The sequence below is a fragment of the Dipodomys ordii genome, unplaced genomic scaffold (assembly GCF_000151885.1).
Source record: "Dipodomys ordii isolate 6190 unplaced genomic scaffold, Dord_2.0 Scaffold78, whole genome shotgun sequence".
NCBI classification, from domain to species: Eukaryota; Metazoa; Chordata; class Mammalia; order Rodentia; family Heteromyidae; genus Dipodomys; species Dipodomys ordii.
Genome location: NW_012267294.1, coordinates 2301014 through 2324331, shown reverse-complemented (window position 1 = coordinate 2324331; position 23318 = coordinate 2301014). Strand labels below are relative to the sequence as shown.

The following is a 23318-nucleotide window of genomic DNA, read 5'->3' as shown; positions in this document are numbered from 1 at the left end:
ACACACACACACACACACACACACACACACACACACACACACACACACATATAAGTATATATATGGGGGGGGAGAAGGAGGTGCTTGGGTATTGCACCGTTGTGATTCCCTCCTATAACTAACCTCTTTTTGGTCTCACTGTATGTGACTGTCTAGAATTCTATGTAATTTGTCATATCCCAGTGTATTTTAGATCTAACTTCTGCAGATCAGGGAGAACATGCACCATTTGTCTTCCTGATCTTGGCTTACCTCACTTAACATGATTTGTTCTAGTTCTATCCATTTCCCTGCGAATGACATTATTTTATTCTTTCTAATGGCTATGTAAAATTCCATTGTATATAGGTACCACAATTTTTGGAAGCACTCATCTATTGTGCGGTATCTGGGTCGTTTCCATAACTTGGCTGTTGTGAACAGTGAAGCAATGAACATGGATGTGCAGGTGTCCTTATCATGACACTGGCTCATGACACTTAGGGTAGATGCCAAGGAGTAGTATGGCTTGGTCCTAGGGAAGGTATTTTGAGGAACCTTCAGACTGCTTTCCAGAGTGGTTGTATTAGCTTGCATTCCCACCAGCAGTGCAGCAGGGTTCCTTTTCCCCCACATTCCTGCCTGCATTTGTTGTTACTAGAATTCAAAACCTTGGCCAATATAACTGGGGTTCTTGTGAACTCTTATCCCTGTGCTGGATACTCGGACTCTCTACGAATGCTCTTTTCTTGAACTGGCTAGTCTTAATTTTGGCCCCAGTCTCTGTGCCTGAACTGCTATCTTCTTATTTTATTTTAGGCTTCCTGCTAGGGGTGGGATGGGAGTCATTCAACACCGTAAGTTCTTTTCCTGCCCAGGCTAATCTGGAACCTCAATCCTCCTTATCTCCTTCTATCTGATTTCATTTTCTCTGTTTGTCAGTTTTAGGCTGGCAAAAGGGATGTGAATGCATGGGAGTGAAGTATGTGGTTGGGGTCTATGGGATAGATCAGGGGTGAATCCGTGGGAGCACCACAGTCAAATTCCCACCAGGGTCGAATCCTAGGTTATTGTCAGTCTCACATCTTTTACCTATGATCCTGTTTCCAAAGCACAACCCTGCAGACTTTTATAGTTAAAAGACAAAAAGTCAAAAGAGTTTTCTTCCTATCTTCTGTCCTCCCCCATTTTCCACACTGTCATAAAAGAAAAAGACAAATGCTCAGTTGTATAATAACTGTATGGATTTTTTCAAAGTCAGTGTTTTTGTTGTTGTTGTTTGTCAGTTGTGGGGCCTGGGTCTGTCCCTCAGCTCTTCAGCTCAAGGCAAGCACTCTACCACTTGAGCCACAGCACCACTTCTGGCTTTTTCTGCTTATGTGGTGCTGATGAATCGAACCCATAGCCTCATACCTGCAAGGCGAGCACTCTACCACTGAGCCACCTTCCCAGCCCCATCAAGGTCAGTTAATTTAGGAAAATGTCTGGTCATCTTAAAGCATTTTATCACTGAAGGATGAAGAAGAGGATAAAGGAAGGACAGAGAAGAAGAAAGTAGTTATTTGGAGACAGAGTACACTCAGAGCGCTGGGACTGTGTGCGTGTTTAACAAGATAGAAAGACATGTTCCAAAAGAATGGTTTTTCTTCCATGGCTGCTCTAAGATCTCACTTTGGAACAGCAGTAAATAATGGTCCAAACGACTGGAAGTTAAGGAAGGTCATCCTAGAGAGGTAAGGTCAAAGAGAGGAACGCTGGGTTTACCAGGAGTTAACTATGAATAAGTACATGTTTACATATAGACAGCATAATATGAAATGCAAACACGTGCCCACACGTATTGAGGAACTTACAAAGCCCCTTGTGTATTGATTCAGGCTATCGGTGAATGCAACTTCTGATAATGCTTCTTTCACATAAGAAGGAGGCGATATATCTGGAAGTCCTTGGCCAAGATTCACCACAGATGGATCTGCAGCCAACTTAGTAAATTCAATCCTAAGATGAAGAACAACAATGCTGTAATTAGTAAGTATAATTATAAACCTTGCTTGGTATGGATTTAGTCTTATTACACAATAGAAAAAAATATAACTTAGTTTTGCAGATTCAAAAAACAAAACAAAAAGCTGAGCACAGGTGGTTCATGCCTGAAATCATAGTTACTCATGAGGCTGAGATCTAAGGATCACAGTTCAAAGCCAGTCTGGATAGGAAAGGCCATGAAACTCTTACGTTCAATTAACCACCAAAAAAGCCAGAAGTAGGGCTGTGGCTCAAGTGGTAGAGTACTAGCCTTGAGCAAAAATGCTCAGGGACAGAGGCCAGGCCTTGAATTTAACACCTCCTCACCCCCCACCACACACAAATAAAACAAGTGTTTGCAACAACAACAACATATCATTACCAACAAGGTAAATATACCTTGTGTAAATAAAAAAATGAAGGCTAAATTAATGAGCCTAATACTATTCTTTAAAATCCTCCATTCCATATTTAACCAATATATTTTTTTTCAACCATTCCCAGCTATTGCTTAGTTCTCTTATCAACTACCATTAAGAGAAATTCAGATGGATAGAGTGCAGCATGCTTGTAATCTCAGCACTGGAAACCCTATCTCAAAAAGGAGACAGTGGGAAGGAGAGAGGAAGGAAGAAAAGAAGGAAGGAAGGAAAGAGAAAGAAAAGAAAAAGAAACAAAGAAAAGTTAATAGTTTAGTAAGATAATAAAAGTAAAAAAAATTAGACAGTGTTAAGCCACACAAACCAGATTTCTTTTTTCCGTGCTGCTGTGTCCAGTGCCTAGTATTGAACTTGGCACATTGGCTATATGAAGAAACACAAGTGTGGGTGACCAGCTTCCTTCCATTTCATTTTAATTGATGAATTAAATGAATGGCTCCACTTTTGAACTACTGATGAGGCAAAAAAAAATGCCCAATGATGGTTAGAATTTAAGACACTTACCATACATTGCTATCAATTCCTTCGATTCGTTTTGCATTTTTGAATTTCAAAGCCATTTTCTGAAAGAGATAAATATTGAAAAAGTCATTTTAGGTTTTCAATCAAAGATTGGGAAGGTCAGTTAATCAAAAGTCATTCTTCCTTTTTCTGTCATCACCTGTGAATAGTAAGATAAATGAAATAAATTACCTATTATTAACTATTAATGAATAGATTTTTATCTATTAAATAATTCTATTGAATTCCTATGAAATAGAGGTCAGTTCTAGAGTCCAGTACAAAATATTGAGGAGGATTCCATTTTCTCCTGTTCCAAGGAATGCTTTTCCTCACTTTTAAAGTTTATTTATTCATTGTACTGGTGTTGGAGCTTGAACTCAGAGCCTTACATTGTCTCTTGCTTTTTTTCCCTGTACCACTTGAGCCACAATGCTTTTCAGTTTTTGCTGATTAACTGGAGTTAAGAGTTTCATGTACTTTTCTGATTGGGCTGGTTTCAAAACAGAATTCTCAGAGTTTGGCCTATTGAGTAGCTAGGATTACAGGTGTGAGTACTAGTGCCTGTAATTCTAGCTACTCTTATGAACCTTAAGATCATGTTCTTGTCCAAAACTATCACCCTATCATGTTTGCCTATTAAAGGACTGAAACATATTAAAGAACACAATAACACCAACAAAAAAGTTAGTTTAAAAAGGTAATTTAAAGTTGGGTCTTAGTGTCTTGCATCTGTAATCCTAGCTACTTAAGAGACTGAGATCTGAGGATCGTGGTTCTACAGCCAGCCAGGAGATTCTTTTTTTTTTTTTTTTGCAGCTTTTCAGCTCAAGGCTAGCACTCTACCACTTGAGCCACAGCACCACTTCCAGCTTTTTTCTTTTTGCTTATATGGTGCTGAGGAATAGAACCCAGGGCCTGAGGCATGCAAGGCAAGCGCTCTACCACTGAGCCACCTTCCCCACCCATGCTAGGAGATTCTTTTTTTTTTTTTTGTCAGTCGTGGGGCCTGAACTCTGGGCCTGGGTGCTATCCCTCAGCTCTTCAGCTCAAGGCTAGCACCCTATCACTTGAGCCACAGCACCACTTCTGGCTTTTTTCTGCTTATGTGGTGCTGAGGAATCGAACCCAGGGCCTCATGCATGCGAGGCAAGCACTCTACCACTGAGCCACCTTCCCAGCCCCCTGCCAAGAGATTCTTATCTCCAATAAAACTACTCAGAAAAGCCAGAAGTGATGTTGTTGCTCAAGTGGTAGAGCGCTAGCCTTGAGCACAGTGAGGCTCAGGGACAGCACCCAGACCCAGAGTTCAAGCCCCAGGACCAGCAAAAATAAAAATAAAAAAAAAGAAAAAAGAAAACTAACTTAAAGGACTGAAATATAGTAAAGATAACACAATAACACTAAAAGTCAGTTTAAGATGTATTGTGACCAGTGCTCTGAAGATCATTTGATGAACACACTCAATGTTTTCTAAGTGAGCTTCTTTTATGGCTTGTGAGAGGAACTTACCAGGTGGTTTAAAAACCCCTGGATACAGGGTTCCAACCAATCACAATTAACATTACAGAGCAGAGAGTACATCTTAATTAACTAGTTAATATCTCATAAGCTCTCATTCCCCCTATGATGATAATGAACTATTGGGAGGATTAAGATTACACAATGTTTCACAGATTCATCAAGTAGTAGCCTTGAAACCCAAACGGACTCAGCCTGAGATCTGATCTCATATTCTCACTCTAGAGCCTACACTTAGAACTACCTTCCTCTCCTAAGGTTCATTGTGTAAGACCTGCTAAGCTACTATTGAAATGCTGCCTCTTATATTTAGTCATTTCGACCAAGTCAAGCCACATCATACGAACTAAAGACTGTGGTAGAAAAAGAATATTAGAAGTTACGATTATCACATAGTGTGCAATATTTTAATTCTTCAAGTTCGAAAGTGACATCTATACTATTTCTCAAAAGTATTGAAATAGCTTTGAGCTCATTGCTAACAAGCTGGTGAAAATAAGAAAAATGACTGACAGCTTTTTTTTGCAGACTTTTGTAATAGAGTATTAAAGTAATTTTAATTCAATCTGGAAGATAATGATAATGGTTATTAAATACACCATTGTTCTCATTCTTTCCCCAATAATGGCACTAAAAATGCCTTTCTCTGTCTATTTTTACTCTTTGAAACTCATGTTGTAAGTCACATGCAAATTCTCCAGAGGTTAAAGTACCTTCTAGAATGACATGTGATTAAGTCCTATTGCAACTTGATGATACTCAAAAGACTACTTTTATAAGACAAAACCTCCTGCATGATAAAGAGAAAAAGGGATTTTAGCAAATGTCCTTTAATAGCATTGAAAGAATGTCACGGCTTTAGCAAGTCATTTAGTGTGTAGCCACCAATGCAAAGTACAGATTCATAGTGTGCAGTAGATAATTTACATACCAAATACAATTACATTTAAAATTTACATAGGCCAGGTCTCTTCCTATGTGTTCCCACTAAATTGTAGTATTTTTTTGTTTTTAGCATTCCTCATAGATAGTACTTAAAAAAATTCCTAGCTGCTCTTACAGCTTGTTTAGTGGTACTTGTCAGTGTAAGGTTTGCAAAAAATCAGAACCAACAGGATGTGTGAGATTTATTTATTTGTTGGCTAGGCCTAGGCATTGAATTCAGGGACTGGGTGCTGTCCTTGAGTCTCTTTGTGCTCTACCACTTGAGCCACAGTACCACTTCTGGCTTTTTTTTTAAATTGGAGTTAAGAGTCTCATGACTTTCCTGTCCAGGCTGGCTTTGAACTGCAATCCTCAGATCTTAGCCTCCTGAGTAGCTAGGAGTACAGTTGTGAGCCACTGGCGCTCAGCTGAGATTTCCTTTTAAGAAAGTGGCTCATGCCATTTTGTAGTAGGGAAGTCTGAAATCTGCAGGTTGCAGGCTCAGGAAAGAACTGAAGTTACAACTCAAATCCAAAGGCATGATTGTGTTCCTGGGCAAGTGGGACAAGGTGTCAACTAAATGAGGCCCATCCACATTGTGGAGAACAATGCGCCTTCCTCCAAGTCTCCTCGCTTCACTTTTAACCTCCTCTAAAAATACCTTCACAGCAATATTGGGGTTGGTACTGGAGCAAATATATTTGGGCACTGTGCCCTAACAACTTGGTATTTGAGTAGATATCTGGTGACTGTGGCCAAGTTACCATCACTGTAGTAACCAATGTGTAGCACCACGCCTAAGACATAGTAAGTTTTCTACAAATATTTAATGAATGGATGAAGAAAACCCACTCCTATTAGGAAAGAATTTGGGGCATTACTCAAATTAAGGTAGGTACTTTTGTCAATCTGCTTAAGTTAAAGTGTGATAATAAATGACCCCCACCATACTTTGAAATGATGGATTTCCTTCTTGTTCAGATTGTACTTGCACTGAAATTCAACCACTGCTGTGTTCAATGTCATTGTCTCCATGTGGAAGACTATACAAAGAGAGAAAGCTCTTAATAGTTTCTGCTTGCATACACGTGAGTTCTTTTTTCATGCTTTATTGGCCAAGATGATTTCATGGCCAGACCTGGAGAGGAATATATAACTGTCTATCGGAGGAGGGGTGGGGGAGCAGTAAATACTTGTGAAAAAACAATGGCAGAAATGAAGTGGAAGTATAATCAAGTAGGAGGTCGAATGGGTTGGATTACAGATGTTGAAACTCTGATTCCCAATACTCAATGTGTGTAGATGAGGTAATTGGAAGGAGAATTTGGACACATGCACACACAGGGACGATGTGTGGAAGCAAAGGCAGAGATTAGAGTGAAGCGTCTGCAAGACTATGAACACCAAAGATTGCTAGGAAACCACCAGAAGACTGAGGAGAGGTTTGGCACAGACTCCTCCTCACCTCTCAGGAGGAAACAATCCATCTCAAGCTTTTAGTCCCCCCTGGCTATGAGGGAATACATTTCTGTTGTTTAAGTCATTTATTTGTTAAAGCAACCCAGGGAAAACAATTCACTGATAAAGTTTCACAAGACTCCCTGCAAAGTGAAAATACACCTATATTCAGAAAGATGCAAATGATTGCTGTATTTCCTATTTCCCCCAGGAGAGCCTGTACCAAGAAATTAAACAAACCTAGAATCCTATGGAGCATTCGGTGTGAGCCCCAGATGTATAAAGGAACACTACAAGGCTTATATAATTTGTGGGTCTAAGTAACTACGTGAGGTGACTTCTTCTGTGAAGCAGACATAGTTATGAACATCATTATATTATTGATACAAAACAACCATAAACAACTTAAACTTGTTAGCTTTAAGCTAAAGAATGCAGTTCCTTAGATTGACCACAAGGTGGCGAGTTTGGCAAAGATATGAAGAAGCTTATTAAATCTTCAAAATGCTTACTTCAAACCTACTGGAATAAGAAGTTTGGAAGGATGAAAAAAAAAATGACCCATGATCCTAAGAGTCTAGGTACCTTAAAGTTTAAACCAAGTCTCATCAGGACTTGGCTGATAAGACCTGATGCAGGTAGATGGGATGGGCCAGGTGCAGAAAAATCTGCTGAAGCTGAGGGAAATCAAGGCTGTTGACATCTATATGCCGTAATCTATGAACCAAAGCCTTATACAAAGATTCCAGGATCACAGCTCCCAAAATAGTCATTAGTAATAATAATAGAGAACAAGAGAAGGCAAGAAATAGGAAAAGCTATATATATATATATATATGTATGCATACACATATTTGTGTGCATGGATGTATATACACACACATACCTATATGAATGTGTGTGTTTATGTGTGTGTTGACATTTCAAAAACCACAGGTCTCAGTGGGACACAATCTCCACCATAAACAGTTCAGGTAAAAAGGATTTAGTAGATAGTACGTGCCATCAAGGGATTGGGAGAAATGCACCCTCAGACACTGTAAGGCTTACAGTGTTTTGCTTCAAGTCTGTTTTTGTCTCTGCTTTCCTTCACAAGAGACAAACCACCATCCTGTCCCCTAACTTCACTATCATAGAGGTATGCACCCAAGAAAAGTTCATGGCTGTCCATGGCTTGACTTAAAAATCTATTAAGATATCACTCAGTGGAAATAATTATCTTGAAGTTATTCTCTTCCCCCTCCCCCCACCCTCCCTATGGTACTAGGGATTAAAAGTCAGGAGCCCTGTGTTTTCTAGCCAAGGACTTTACCACAGAGCCCTGTCTCCAGTTCTTTTTTGTTTTCTTTTGTAGTTTATTTTTCAGACAGGGTACCACCAGTCTGACCTCTAACTCAAATTTCCCTGTCTCTGCCTCCTATATAGTTTCAATTGAGCCACAAAATATTTACAAACACCTGTCTTACGAAGATCATTTTTACAGAATATATAAACAATGTTTGCAAGTCAACAAAAGATAGTCTAATTTAACTAGGCAAAGATCTGACAGCCTTTTTACAGAAGATAAAGGGCTCCAAAGTGTTTTTTTTTAATGCACAACATCATTAGTTATCAGAGAAATGAAAATGAAAACCGTAGTTCGCTAGCACAAGGTCCCAATCCATACAACTGTAGATACCCAGTGTCGGCACGTGTGAAGCAATAGAACACTACACAGCACTGAAGGGAGCATCAAATGGCTTAGCCATTTTGGAAAATGGTTTTCCAGATAGGTAAAAATTAAGCAAATATACTACACAACTAAGTCACTCCACTCTTATATGTCTACCCAACAATATGAAAACGTATGTCCATAAATGACTGGTATACAAATGTTCAAAACAATCATATTCACAGGATACAATTCCAAAACTTGGAAGCAATCTGAAGGTGTATCAACAGGTAAATTATTGTCTAATCATATAAAGACATAGTACCCAAGGTTCAAAAGCTAGGAGTACTGATACATCACACTATTTAAGATACATGATTAAAATAACATAAGATGATATGCATGACATAATCTCAATTATATAAAATATCAAAAAATTCCAACTACCCTACACTACTAAAGGAAAAAAAATAACTGAGGAGGGATCAACTGCAAAGGAACACAAGGAGCCTGGTGTGGTGGTACATGCTTGTAATCCCAGCACTCAGGAGGTTGAGCATTGTGAGTTCCAGGAAAGCCTAGCTTACATGGTAAGCCCCTGTACTGACTTTAAAAAAAGTAAAAGGAACATGATGGATCTTTTAGGAGTGATGGATATACTCTAAATATTGGCTTTGGCAGGGATTTTATGACATTTACAGCAATTGAGTGATTGGTACGGTTTTTTTCTAAGTAGATACAGGTTATTGTAGATTTTAAAAGTTTCCAGAGTACTCCCTCTAGACAAAATCTCCTCAAACAAGCAGGCAAAACAACATCACCTCGTACATTGTCCACGTCTTCCAAGGCATGGCTACATATTCAAAACAAGAACAACAAAACAACCAAAAAAGACCTAGACAAATTACTCTCTTCTGCCACCAGATGGCATGGCAGAATAACAGAATCTGCCTGCAAATGGTGGCAGACCATTTAGGGAAAGATGACTTAAAGATAGTCAAGCAGAAAGCCAAGGACAGTAAAATCAGAAGTATGTATATTAACGGCACTGTTGAAGCAAGATATATTTATACTTGCTTTATTTTATGAGTTGTTTTTTTCCAGATAGCATCACTAGTCTGTAACCTGTGCTGACTGAACAAATGAGTAAAACAGGAGGAAAGCAAACTTCCTCAGAGGAATGGGGAATCTTTTCTTTTCGAGACAAGGGCCATATCTGTAACATTATATGGATATTTATAACATTATATGGGCCATACAAAATGATCAGTACCTTCCATGGCCTGGAGTACTGGGCAAAGCACACATGCCTGGCCCCACATGTATTAAATTATTCTGGGGCCCTTCATATCACTTCAGAAAAGTCACAAACTTTAGCACATGTTTACTGTTACATATTCATAAATCCTGATTTAACCTTTTCATTGATTCACTTTAAAAATTGGGTGGCACATGCCTGTAGTCCCACTGGAGGCAGGAGGGTTGGGAACATGAAGTTAGCCTGTGAGACCTTGTCTTAAGAAACAAATCGTGAAAGGAGACAGGTGCCAGTGGCTCATGCTTGTGATCTTATCTATGCAAGAAGATGAGGTCCAGGGGATTGTGGTTCAAAGCCTGCCTGAGTAGAAAAGAGCAAGTGCAAAGCACAGAATTAAAACTCTGGTACCAGGAACAAGAAAGAAAGAAACAACAAAGGGAGGAAAGGAAGGAAAAGAAGGAAAGAGAGAGAATGAAAAAGGAAGAGAGAAAGGAAGAAAGAGACAGAAAGAAGGAAAGAAGTAAGGAAAGGAAGGATGAAAGGAAGGAAGGTCTTTGGAGAGAAAGAATGTGTATGTGTGAATATGTGTGTGTGTGTATGTGTGTGAATGTGTGTGTGTGTGTGTGTGTGTCTGTGTGTGTGTATTTCTTTCACCCACATGCACAACTCTGGGCCATTTTGCCACTCTTTAGGCACAGGTAATTTGATTTGATTACAAGCTAAACAAACCAGCACAACACCTGGAAATGTGGATCTGAGGCTGAGACAGAAAGGGGTAAATCGAGATCAAAGTTAGCCTGAGAACAATTCCTTCTAAAAGGCCAAGCTCTGTACTGTGTAAAACACGCCTACCTTCTAAAATTTACAAGATTATTTAGTGTGGAGCGTTCAAGCCAGATAGAGCTCTGTTCCAAACTAAACATCAAAATCAATTAGCATGTGAAGTAGGCAGGATACTTGACTTGGCTGAAAATGAACGCCTTCCCCATGTAAGTCTGTGTGGGATAAATGTGGTAAATTTACCAGGGGGAAAACACATAATATATGCAGTAAGATAAAAAGACACACATGTATGCACTCAAGCCTAGTGGACACTCAGAACATAGCGAAGACACAATTAAACTAACTTTAAGTTAACTTCACACTAAACAGGTGGAGTGGTATGGATTAAATGCACAATACTGTTTCCACATATAAAAGTCTTCTTTAGGGAAGGACAGATTGAAGGAGGAAAACTGTCTCAGTTGTTGTGAAACAAGTAATATTTTTGTGCTTCAGTTGCAAGCATTTAGGTGGTAGAGGTATCTCTTTCTATAAGCAATACTGGATTTGATTTGATTTTTGTACAGGAATAGAGTCTGAATACAGTCTTGTGCTTGCTAGGCTGCTGCTCTACAACTTGAGCCAGGCGTCTAATCCTGTTTTTTAGAGATGGAGGACAGTGAACTTTTCTTCCTAGCTTGGCCATAATAGATCCTCCTCCAAAACTTGGTTTTTTGAATAGCTAGATTATAGGCATGAGCCACCAGTGCCTGGCTTAGGCTTTCATTAACTAATTAATCAATCAATCAATTAATTTATGGCAGCTTTAAGGTCCATAACAAAGTTGCACAGAGAGTATAAAGAATACCACTTATCCGGGGCTGGGAAGATGGCTCAGTGGTAGAGTGCTTGCCTTGCATGCCTGAGGCCCTGGGTTCAATTTCTCAGCACCACATAAGCAAAAAGAAAAAAGCCGGAAGTGGCGCTGTGGCTCAAGTGGTAGAGCGCTAGCCTTGAGCTGAAGAGCTGAGGGACAGCACCCAGGCCCAGAGTTCAGGCCCCATGACTGGACCCAAAAAAAAAGAATACCACTTATCCTTTCAATGTCCACCTAAAGTCTGACCACCCACCTTTGGATAGACTAACCATTTCCTATTTATTCATTCAGACTGCATTGTTTAGCCTGCTTAGTTTTCTTCTGTTCTATTAACTGCTTGCCTATCCACAAAACATCCTTCCTACATCTGTCAAAACTCATTTGTTAGATCTTCCTTGCTTTTCTCTTTTCTTCTGTACTAGTGGATTCATTGTATGCCTCTCTGGATATTCACTAGCTTTCTGGCAGGAGAGGATGATACACATTTTATCTTCCAGTTTCTCTGGTGAAAATATCCATAATCATGATAGATTAAGCCCTAGCTTCTACCAATCATACAGCTAAGAATGCTATAAGATAATATGTGGAGTCATCTACCCAAAGACCACACACTGTATTTTGAAAATACCTGCCCATCACTGTGTTTCATTGGGACTGTGAATGTTCCTGTAACCTCTTCCACTATAAAGCTCTGAGGAACTTGAATTCATGGTCACTCATATTTGCCTCAGAAGAAACTTTAAAAAAATTCCTAAGTACTATGTGATTTGTTTTTGTTTCTTTTGTATGTTCTTCCCCCATGGTATAACCCCTGTTTTCACTGTATTTGATTCTGGTGCCCTGTATCTTGTATAAACATTTTTCTTATTTGGGGAAGGGAAGGGAAATAACAAAATGCTGAGATAAGGATACAGGTTGACCCAGTATAACAATGAGATGTACAAGACATTATGTTGAAAACAAACTTCACAACTTTGGGGCAGGGGGTGGGGGAGGGAGGAGTTGGGGAGGTGGGACTGGAAGGGATGGTAGAGGAAAAACAAAGGAGGGGGTAACAATGCTCGATAGGAAATGTCCTCATAACCTTACTCATGTAACTATAACCCCTCTGTACAGTATCTTTACAATAAAAATTATATAAATTTCCTCTCAGGTAGAATCATTATTTTATGTTGACATTCATCCTTCCTCTTACTTCCCTCTTTCTTTTGTCTTCAAAGTCTGGGTGTTAAAATAGGAAATGTAAACCAATCTTCATCCAAGTGGCTATTAATTTCTCTTCTTGCTACATAAGCAGTATGTTTTTCCCTTTGGCATTTAGAACACTATTTACTTAGAATTATAGAAGTACAAAAAAAGAATTATAGAAGTAATATATCAGGTGCTTCATTAAAAAAGCAAGTAAAATAGAAAAGCACAGTTCTGTTTACATTCCATTCTCTTCCTCATAGTAATTCTTTCAAAGTAATTTTTCAGTGGTATTGTTATGGATAATAGAAGCTTCTAATAAAGTAAATATGGTTGTAAGGTCCGCTCCTGGATGGCGAGCAGACTCCACCCTCCTCACAGCGAAGTCTCCGCCCAGTGCCTGCGTTACTTAGGCAACTGGCACACCTGGAAGAGGTCACATCTGCATCCGCTGAGGTCACATCTGGATTCGATGTGGCCACACCTTTCCCCATCCTAGCCTAGATAAGGCCTAGCCAGGCCCAGACGCTCTCTTTCCCAGGTCTTTTCCAGCAGCATGGAGGGCCAACATGGCCTGGTGCCAGCCAGAACGACGAATAAACCTACACCTTATCTGAATACCTCATGCGTGGTGTGGCTACCTCAGCTACCTCTTTTTAAAAACCTAACATTTTACCTGCTCCTCTATCGACTGTATCTTCTATAAACTAAAAGTCACAGAACCTGCACTTTCACTTGCTATAATACTCTTTCTTGCGTAAAAAAAGAACATAGACATTAGGATGATTGTGGTATTTGGGTTCCCAAACTTTGATCTTGGGCAAGTTACTAGACTTATCTTCAGTCTTTACTTTCTTGTGTGTAAAATAAGAATACAAAAAAATCATACGAAAGTTAAAGGGTTTGAGGAAAGCTAAAGTAATGACTATATAATGCCCAACACATTGTCTGAGCCCATCCAGGCAAGTAGTTGCTCAGTGAATGGCAGTTCTGGTCAATTATAAGACTCATGATATAACAGATCACCCATTCCAATAAGACACTCACTAAAAGCACCTGGAAAGTCAGGCTTTGTAGCACAAACAGGTAATCCCAGCACCTTGCAGGCTAAGACAGTAGAACCATAAGTTTGAGGCCAGCTTGGGCCACACAGTGAGTTTAGCCTGAGTGGCATATCAAGACCCTTTCAGAATAACAGATGCTGGAGACGCAGTGGTATGGTGCTTGCCTGCCATGTGCAAGGCCTAGGATTCAATCTTTAACACTGTGAAAACAGAAGTATCTGAGGGGAAAAGAGCATCTTAAAAAAACCAACATTACAGAATGTTTGTCAATATGTGATAAGCAATACCTACAGCAGAAGTAGAGAACCCAAGGGTTTTTGAAGATGGAATTGTCTTCAGAAATTTTACTTTATTGCCAAGGGAACAGAGTCTCATTTGGGCCAAAAGCATGCTAGAAAAGAAAAGAAAAATTGGAAAAAATAGATGAATATAATTATATAAACATATAAATATGATTACAAGGTTACCAGATACTTATAGGCCACTGAGAAACTATGAACTTCTATATATTATTAATACACAGTTTTGATAACTGAACAAGATTCCCTTCTTCCTCCCTCCCTCTCTTCTTTCTTTTTGAATCTTACTTCTATTCTCTCATCTCTCAATGTGGAATCATTCTGATAAAGTTATTCTTCCTTATCTTATGAAAAATGTGTTGTGAAAGAATTGCACCAAGTTATCACAATCAAAATGGAGCTGCTCATGTCATCCCTAACAGAAAAAGTAAATAAATCTGGAAGTTAAAAAAAAGAAGAGATTTACACCTGGTATTACATAAGATAGAACCATAAGCTTTCCCAGATTCTACTATAACCATACAAAATATACTTGCTGTTCAAACTAGCACCAAGGCAACTCGTTTTATTAATCATGATGGCTCATTATCATTTCAAAATGATGTGATGTAATTCTTAGTTCTGTCTGTCTGTCTGTCTGTCTCTCTCTCTCTCTCTCTCACACACACACACATACACACACACACACACACATACACACCCATTGTCTGAATATTTTTGACTTTGTCTGTAGTTTCCTGTGCAGGAATTCTCATCACAATTCTCTGCCATTCCCAGATAAATATCAGTATTCTTTGGAGAATGTATCTCTTATATGCTGATGTTATAATTAGGTCAACAAATACTTAAGTCATTTAAACTAGAGGTCTTTAAAGAAAGTTTGAAATGAAAAATAAGGTGTTTATCTACTTTTATCTCATTAAGAGCAATATATTTCAGTAAATACAATTTTATTCCCTAGTATATTTAATATAATGAATATATCAATCTAGGATCTACTCAAATTTCAGAATCCTCTGGATAATTAGAACCATTGAAAGCAGTATGTATAAGCAGGGTATGGTGGCTCACACCTATAATCCCAGCTACCAAGATTAGAGGTTCAGGAGTTTAAGCTCAGCCTGGTTAACACACTGCAAGCATGGCTTGTTACAACAGGGCAAAAGTGTTTAGGAACACATTGTTCAGTTATTTAGAAAGGTGGATGACAACAAGTGCTCAATGAACAGAGGATAGGTGGATGAATCCTAGGTTATTTTTTCAGGAACTTTTCCTCAACAACTGCATAGACAGCTAGGGAGCGATTTCTACCGATTCCAGTCACAAAGCAGGCATGCATTTTGGAACTGCTTCTCGACTTGTAGGAAACCGGTTACAAGTCACAAATAAGTACAGTTAGATCAAGGAAATGAAACTTCACAAAGCCAGCTGGTGAAAACAGGAAATCAGGATCGTCCTGGGAAGATTTTCCTGATCAGGTTATTCTCTTGAGTGTATATATATGGCTGCTGCACCCATAAATGGCATTTCTCTAATCTACAACAGTTCATTTAACCTTAGCCAAGCAGATGAAATCTTGTGTTCAAAGGGATGCTGAAGCTCGTGATGAACCTCTCTAAGTTACCAGAATGCTTCTGCTGCAGAAAGCTGTAAAAAAAAAATGGAGTGCTTGCCTAGCACGCATGAAGTCCTGGGTTCAATTCCTCAGTACCACATAAACAGAAAAAGCCAGAAGTGTTGTGTGTAACTCAAGTGGTAGAGTGCTAAACTTGAGCAAAAGAAGCTCAAGGGTATTTCCCAGGCCATGCATTCAAGCCTCAGGACTAGCAATAATAATAATAATAATGATATAGGAGATGATCCTTAAAATGTAGAGAGCTGGGGATATGGCTCATTGGCAGAGTGTGTACTTAACATGTTTGAGGCTCTGGGTTCAATCTTTCAGAAGAAAGGAAGAAAGAAAGAAAGAAAGAGAAGGAAAGAAAGGAAGGAAGGAAGGAAGAAAGGAAGGAAGGAAAAGAGAGAAAGAAAGAGAGAAAGAGAGAGAAGTAGAGAGAAAGAGAGAAAGAGAGGGAAAGGAAGAAAGAAAGAGAGAAAGAAAGAGAGAGAGGGAGGGAGGGAGGGAAAAAGGAAGGAAGGAAGGGAGAGAAAGAAAGAAAATCCTGCTCATCAATATAACGTAAACTTAAATGACTGTTTCCAGAAAGGCTTTCCCTAGCTATGTAACCTATGCTAGCCTCTTATCTAGCCTATTATTATTTCTTTGCAGAACATTTTTGTTTGTCTGTTTACTCAATCTCTCACTGGTTAATTTGTAAACTTTACTAGGAGAGAGCTGGTGTGTTATGCTCACCACCAAACTCTCTGCCAGCAGCAAGCAGTCTATTAAGCAACTGTTGAGTCAGTAAATCCATAACTCACATTTTAAAAAATGAATGATTGAATGCTGGGCACTGGTGGTTCATGCTTGTAATTCTAGCTGCTTAAGAGGCTGAGATCTGAGGATTATGCTGTACAGCTAGCCAGGGCAGGAAAGCCCATGAGATTTTTTTTTAAAATCTCTATTAACCAGGAAAAACTGTAAAGTACAGCAGTGGCTCAAAGGGCAGAACACTAGCCTTCAACAAAACAAACATACAAAAAAAAAAACAACCCAGGGCTGGGAAGTTGGCTCAGTGGTAGAGCGCTTGCCTTGCATGCCTGAGGCCCTGGGTTCGATTCCTCAGCACCACATATAAGCAAAAAGAAAAAAGCCGGAAGTGGTGCTGTGGCTCAAGTGGTAGAGCGCTGGCCTTGAGCTGAAGAGCTGAGGGACAGCACCCAGGCCCAGAGTTCAGGCCCTACGACCGGCCCCCCCCCCCAAAAAAAAAACAACCCAGCACACCTCAGGGACAGTGCTCAGGCTCAGAGTTCAAACTCCAGGTCAGGCACGTGCATGCACATGCTTGCATACTCACGCAATAATAATGATTTAAGTGAGCTACTTATGAGAATTCTCGTATAAAAGATGGCCTTTTTAAAAAGTAATCAGTAGCTGGCCTAGCTCATGCCTGTAATTCTAGCTACTCAGTAGGCTGAGATCTGAGGATCACGGTTCAAAGCCAGTCTGGTTAGGGACTGGGAAGGTGGCTCAGTGGTACAGCGCTTGCCTTGCATGCATGAGGCCCTGGGTTCGATCCTCAGCACCACATAAGCAAAAAGAAAAAAGCCGGAAGTGGCGCTGTGGCTCAAGTGGTAGAGCACTAACCTTGAACTGAAGAGCTGAGGGATAGTGCCCAGAAAAAAAAAAAAAAAAAGCCAGTCTGGTTCAAAGCCAGTCTGGGCAGGAAAGTCCATGAGACTCTTATCTCCAATAAATCACTCAGAAAACCAGAAGTGGCACAGTGGCTCAAGTGGTAGAGCACTAGTCTTGAGCTGAAGAGCTGAGGGACAGTGTTCAGGCCCAGAGTTCAAGCTCCATGACCACCAAAAAAACAAACAACCCCCCCCCACACAAAAGTAATTAGATACCCTTTATATTTTATGTTTTCAAGTCTAAGATCAAGTTTTCTTAAAACTACATGTACATATTCTTGAGGCACTAACTCTTTTGGAAAAAAGACTAAATAGATTAGATGAAAGGAAAGTCTTAAGGAAAAAAAAAAGGAACCATCTTGAGCTATCATGAGTACTTATGGATGATACTTTTTTGTGTGTCAGATCCTTAGATCTCAGCCTCCTGAGTAGCTAGGATTACAGGCGTGAGTCACCAGCGCCCAGCTCAGGATGACACTTTTTTCATCAAATAAATGCCCATTTATTTAACTCAACCTGATTTCCTAGGTATTTAAACAAATAATAAGTAAAATCCTTTTCTGTATTGTAGCTAGGTGTATTGTAGATAAGCTTCTTGAAATCAATGGACTAAGTGTCATGATAATCTACTTCAGACAAGTCAGACGCTCACTAACCTGATATAATCTAGTATTTTTCCTCAAGACAAATGAGTAAATGAATTCCCAGCCTCTACAGTGTTATCTATTTTTCTTAAACAGGAAAAAAAATCGATGAATTCCTGCTAGAAGGCATTGTCAAGCCACTGGATAGTCATCTGTGAGCTTAAACTCTAGCTCTACAGGTTTGTGAGCCAAGCCCTGTGGTCACCAGTGTTCGTGCCCAGCTTCTTAGGCAACAGCTGACAAAATGACTTGTGACCACCTGTTATCTCAAAGCAAAACTCTACAGGCCTCTGCTATATGCATCCTATTTTAGTTGACTGCTAGAGAAAGCCACGTAAAGTAGCAGGACTGGTTTATTTAACAATTTATGATCATCGTCTTATTTAGCTTTCCGATACCATGAAAAACAAATACCCCAGAAAGTCAATTTAAAAAAGAAAAGGTTTACTTTGGCTCATGGCTCAGAGGTTTTAGTCAAAGGTTGGCTGGCTTCATTTCTTTGGGCCTGGGGTCAGGCCGAATCTCATGGCAGCAGGAATGTGTGGTAGAGGGAGTTGCTCACTGAAGAAAGAGAGAGAAAAGGGGACCAGAGGCAAAATATACTCTTCAAAGAGCTTTCAACTGCAGCTGGACCCTTAAACTTGATGGCACATTAAGCTATGAACTCATCCACTGATAAGATCAGAGATCTCATGATCCAATAATTTCATTATTCCCCTACCTTAGAACACTGTTGCCTTGGACACGTGACCCAATATTCAAGCCAAAAGAGACGTCAATCTCAAATTGACCCACAACACTGCCCAGGATTTCAACTCAATTTTGTAGTGAGTACTTCTCTCCCACGGTTCAAAATGATTATTCCTTTTCTATACCCAAACCCGACACTTTCTACCATTCCTCTCAGTCTAAGCAGATGACTCTGCTTCCTATCCCAGGGAAGCTAGAAGACATCAAAGGGCTCAACACGAAAAGCCCAACCCCCAAAGTCCTTTCCATACCTCTCCCCCACTGCCATCTTATAATAAAGGAAATGATCCTCCTACAACAGCATCATCCCTCCACCACCTCTGCCTCCAAATGCTTTCCACTGCTCCATGGTTTGGGTTATGATTTTTCTACTCAAAATCATTATAACCTTGTTTTCTATATTCAACTATTTCCTCATTCTCTTTCAAATTAAGAAAGAATACAGAGCAGGGCACTGTGGCCTCAGCCACCTGAGATCTGAGATTCACCGTTCAAAGCTGACCTAAGCAAGAAAATTTATGGGACTCTTATCTCCATCAAAGTACCAAAAAAAAAAGCTGGAAATGGAGTAAGGGTAGAGTGCTACTAGAAGTGCTAGCCTTGAGCAAAAGAAGCTAAGTGATAATGCCCAGGCCCTGAATTCAAGTCCCAGGACTAGTACCAAAAAAACAATAATAACAAAAACAAAAATGCACAACAGAAAAAAATATAAAACTTTCCACTGTAGCTTATTTTATTAGCTGTCTCCTTTTCCTCAATCTAATGTACTCTGACTTCGCTAACATTTCTTCATCAAAGCAGTTCTTGCTAAAGTCAGTTTTGACTATCAGGTTGTTACATCTGGTGGACATCTAGCAATTCTCACATCTTTTAAGGATGTGAAGTTTAAAATATTGATAGCCCAGTCCCCTTCCTCCCATAAACACTATGTTCCTTTGGCTTTTGCCACATTATAATCCCTCTTTTTTCTTGAACCTCTCACCTATCGACCATTCAGTGATGGAATTTGCAACACTCAGACCCAATTCCATCTTACTTCTCACATTTCACTTGGTTCCTGGGTAACCTCCTTGTGGAAGGAACTAGGGGCAACAGTGGCAAACTCAAAGAAATCTAAGATCATGGGCCACAGCTCCATTTCCAGCTTTTTGGTGGTTAACTGGAGGTAAGAATCTCAAAGATTTTACTGTCCAAGCTAGGTTTGAATCTTGATTGTTAGATCTCACCTCCTGAGTAGCTAGCATTACAGGTATGAGCCACCATTGCTTGGCTGTTAATGCTCTTTAAAAGTTTTTTTTTGTTGTTATTGTTCTTCAAATGTTTGTATCCTTCAAAAAAAATCATCCAAAATAATTTAGTCTATCTAATTCATTCTTTTTTCTTTTCTTTCTTATCTTTTTTTTTTTTTTGTCAGTTGTGGGGCTTGAATTCTGGGCTTGGGCACTGTCCCTCAGCTCTTCAGCTCAAGGCTAGTGCTCTACCACAGCACCACTTCCAGTTTTCTGGTGGTTTATTGGAGATCAGAGTCCCATGGACTTTTTTGCCCGGGCTGGCTTTGAACCATGATCCTCAGATCTTAGCCTCCTGAGTAGCGAGGATTACAGGCACGAGCCACTGGCTCCTGGCCTCTAATTCATTCTTTTAATGTGACCTAGAGTAAACTCAATTCATTCTAATAGTAAATTCCCTATGCAGGGGCACTCTTGTCTATCTTTTTTTTTTTTAACATGTGATGTATAAACTGAATATGTGCCACAATGTGCCTGCCCGGGCATGTGCTTATAGGCCATTCTTAATACAGAGGTGCATATTTTTCTATGAAAGCTCTTTGCTTTCTTTGTTTGGGAAGGCAATGTTTTGTGAACTATTTCTAGTGTGCTTCCAACTTACTGCAAGTAATGACCTTCTCTTTACTCTTTTACCCACCAAGGGAAGAACCCATCGTGTTCAGTCACACGTTGAGAAGCTTTGAAGCAAGCCAGTTTTCTTCTGTGCATGAAATAAATGTTTTGACAAACATTTTCTAATGCAATTAGAATTATAGTGAACATGCCTATATTCACTAATAAGCTACACAAAGACTTTGCACAGTGAATGAATAAGTACCAGATTGGAGACAGCTTACAGAATGGGAGAGCATCTAGGTTAGTTGTTCATCTGACAACTGACTAATATCCAGAATATCTAAAGAACTCAGAAATTAAAGACCAAAAGAACAAACAGTCCAAGCAAATGGTCAAATGAGTTGAGCAGACCTCAAAAGTAAAAATGGCAAAAAATAAATATTTTTTTCAAAATCAGAAATATTCAACATCTTTCGTTATTATAAAGGACATGTAAACCAAATCTCCTCAGCGTGAATGCTATCATCAAGAAACCCAATAACAAGTGCTGGTGAAGATGGAGTGGAGGACTTTTACATTCTTTCTGTGGGTAGAAATATAAATTGGTGAGGCCATTGCTAAAGTTAGTATGGAGATTCTTCAAAAAATTAAAAATGGAACTAATCACCTTATGATCCTCCTGCACTACTCTCAAGTATGGACAAACTCAAGGGGATCAAAGTTAACATATAATATACTTTCATACTGCTGTTTACTGGGACACCATTCGAAATATCCAAATCATGGACTCAGCTCATTTGAAATGAGTAGATAGAGAAAAAGTAGTGCATATATACTCAGTGGAGTTTTAGTGAATCATAAAGAGCAAAACTATGTCATTTTTCAGAAAAATGGAACTGAACACCATTAAGTGAAATCAGCCAAACTCACAAAGACAAAATTATATTTTATCTCTCATATAAAACAAAAAATAATAAAAGGACATAAAAGCAAAAGGGACTGTTTGGGAGAAGTGGGAGACTAGCAGTAAAAGGGGGACCGAGAGGAAAATGAATAATATATAAGTGACAGAAGAACATGGTAATCAAGTATAATAAGGTCCTTATGAAACCCAATTATGTTGGACAATTAATTAGGTGTTTTTAGACAGGCACTGTTGGCTTACACCTGTAATCTTAGCTATGCAGGAGGCTGAGATTTGAGGATCGAGGTTCAAAGCCAGCCCAGGCAGGAAAGTCCATGAGACTCTGATCGCCAATAAACCACTCAGAAAATGGAAGTAGTGTTGTGGCTCAAGTGGTAGAGCACTCAGCTTGAGCAGAAGAGCTGAAGGACAGCACCCAGGTCCAGAGTTCAAACCCCACCACAACCAAAAAAAAAAAGGGTTCAATGCTCTAGATTTAAGTTCAAATGATCAATATCAAGCTGTAAACATTTTCATATATATGCGTATAGAGTGTATGCATACTCATAAGTAGGCAGAAAAGGCAATTCCTTCTGGAATTACCACCAGATAACTGCACAGTGGGGTAACTACAGAAGAACAGACCACATTGATCAAAGAAATCACTAAGCGAGATTATTTTCACTTCATGTTTTTCCTGTTAGTCCACTTCTAAAAGGTTTGTAATATTCACTGGTTACAACAGAGAGAACATCCAAGAGGTGAACAAAATGCTGGCTGGAAAAGGAAAGTAGGAAGGAGAAAACCCAACATCACGTTGTTAGGCAAAGTTATTGCTAAAGTTCATCAGCACAAGATTGAAGGAGGTCCATCCAGAAATCGTTGAAACAAATGCTCAAGTGACTTGAGATTTGTGTAATTATCAGTTTCTCCAAAAGGAAGACAGCTGGCTGCCTGGTGCAACTTGGGCACATCATTATTGCATGCAAATCCTAGGCTTTCATACGTGAGGTCAGATTTTAACAATCCCTGTTTCGGATGAAGGATCTCTGTGTCCAGAGGCTCGGGCCTCTACCTTTACTGCGTTCCCAGAGGCGAGACTGGCTTGCTGTTGTCCGGTAAACACTTTGGACTCCACTAAGATTCACTTCTGGGAGGAGTCACACCTGATCATGGGATCGCAGCAGTGCTACCTTCGGACTTCTTTCTTTCTGAATCTCCGAATTGCACAATCAATGAGAACAAAAGGTGACAGGTCGGTGACGGGGGTGCAGAGGCTCCCGGGAGGCCAGGCACCCACGCCAGGCTCTGCGGGGAAAGCCAGGGGGACCCTGGGGCGGTCCCTCAGCCACGGCCCCCCAGGCCCTGCCTTAGGATCCAGCTGCAGCGGCCCCGTGGCTACTGAGCGAGAGTCTGGATCAGGATGTGAATCGTACCTCGCTCGTCCCAGCCCGGCCCGGCGCACCCGGCCCCGCGGCCCCGGCCCACTCACCTCGCTGTCCTGCTGGAGTCCAGCCCCGGACTGAGCGCGGAGGGAGCTAGGACTAGGCCGACCCGGAGGTCTGAATGCGGGCTGCTGATTGGCTGTGAGCTGAGCTGATTGCAGATTGGATGCCCCAGTGAGCTCCTCCTGCGCGGGAGGAGGGCGGGGCGGGGCTGCGCGCGGTCTGGGGCTAGGTGGTGGCCTGGGGCTGCGGGCACGGCTTGCCCAGGGAGTTCTGCCCCGCGCGGGTGGACCAGGGTGGGTGCGGCTTCTGAGCCAAGGAGGCTAACGGGAGGGGAGAGGGCAGCGGGTTTGTTGTAGTTGGGGCGGGCGAGATGGGCCGTAAACTAGGAACAGAGAAAAAGGCAGGTTTGGAAGATCTGGCAGATGGGGTCGTTGGACCTGGGATGAGGCCTGGGCTAGGCTTGGAAGGTGGTGCACTCGCGGGCCCG

General features: G+C 40.4%; 1 protein-coding gene across 1 annotated transcript in view; it reads right to left on the bottom strand.

The window, feature by feature from the left end:
* Ccbl2 (cysteine conjugate-beta lyase 2) overlaps positions 1–22918 on the bottom strand; it is a 66843-nt gene extending 43925 nt beyond the window's left edge. The window contains exons 1-4 of the mRNA XM_013024760.1: positions 22876–22918; positions 13940–14039; positions 2949–3007; positions 1833–1977 (exon numbers count right to left, since the gene is read on the bottom strand). Coding sequence (XP_012880214.1) covers positions 1833–1977; positions 2949–3007; positions 13940–14038 — 303 coding nt within the window. The 5' untranslated portion in view covers position 14039; positions 22876–22918. The remainder of the gene's footprint in view (positions 1–1832; positions 1978–2948; positions 3008–13939; positions 14040–22875) is intronic.
* Positions 22919–23318: the final 400 nt, after the last annotated feature.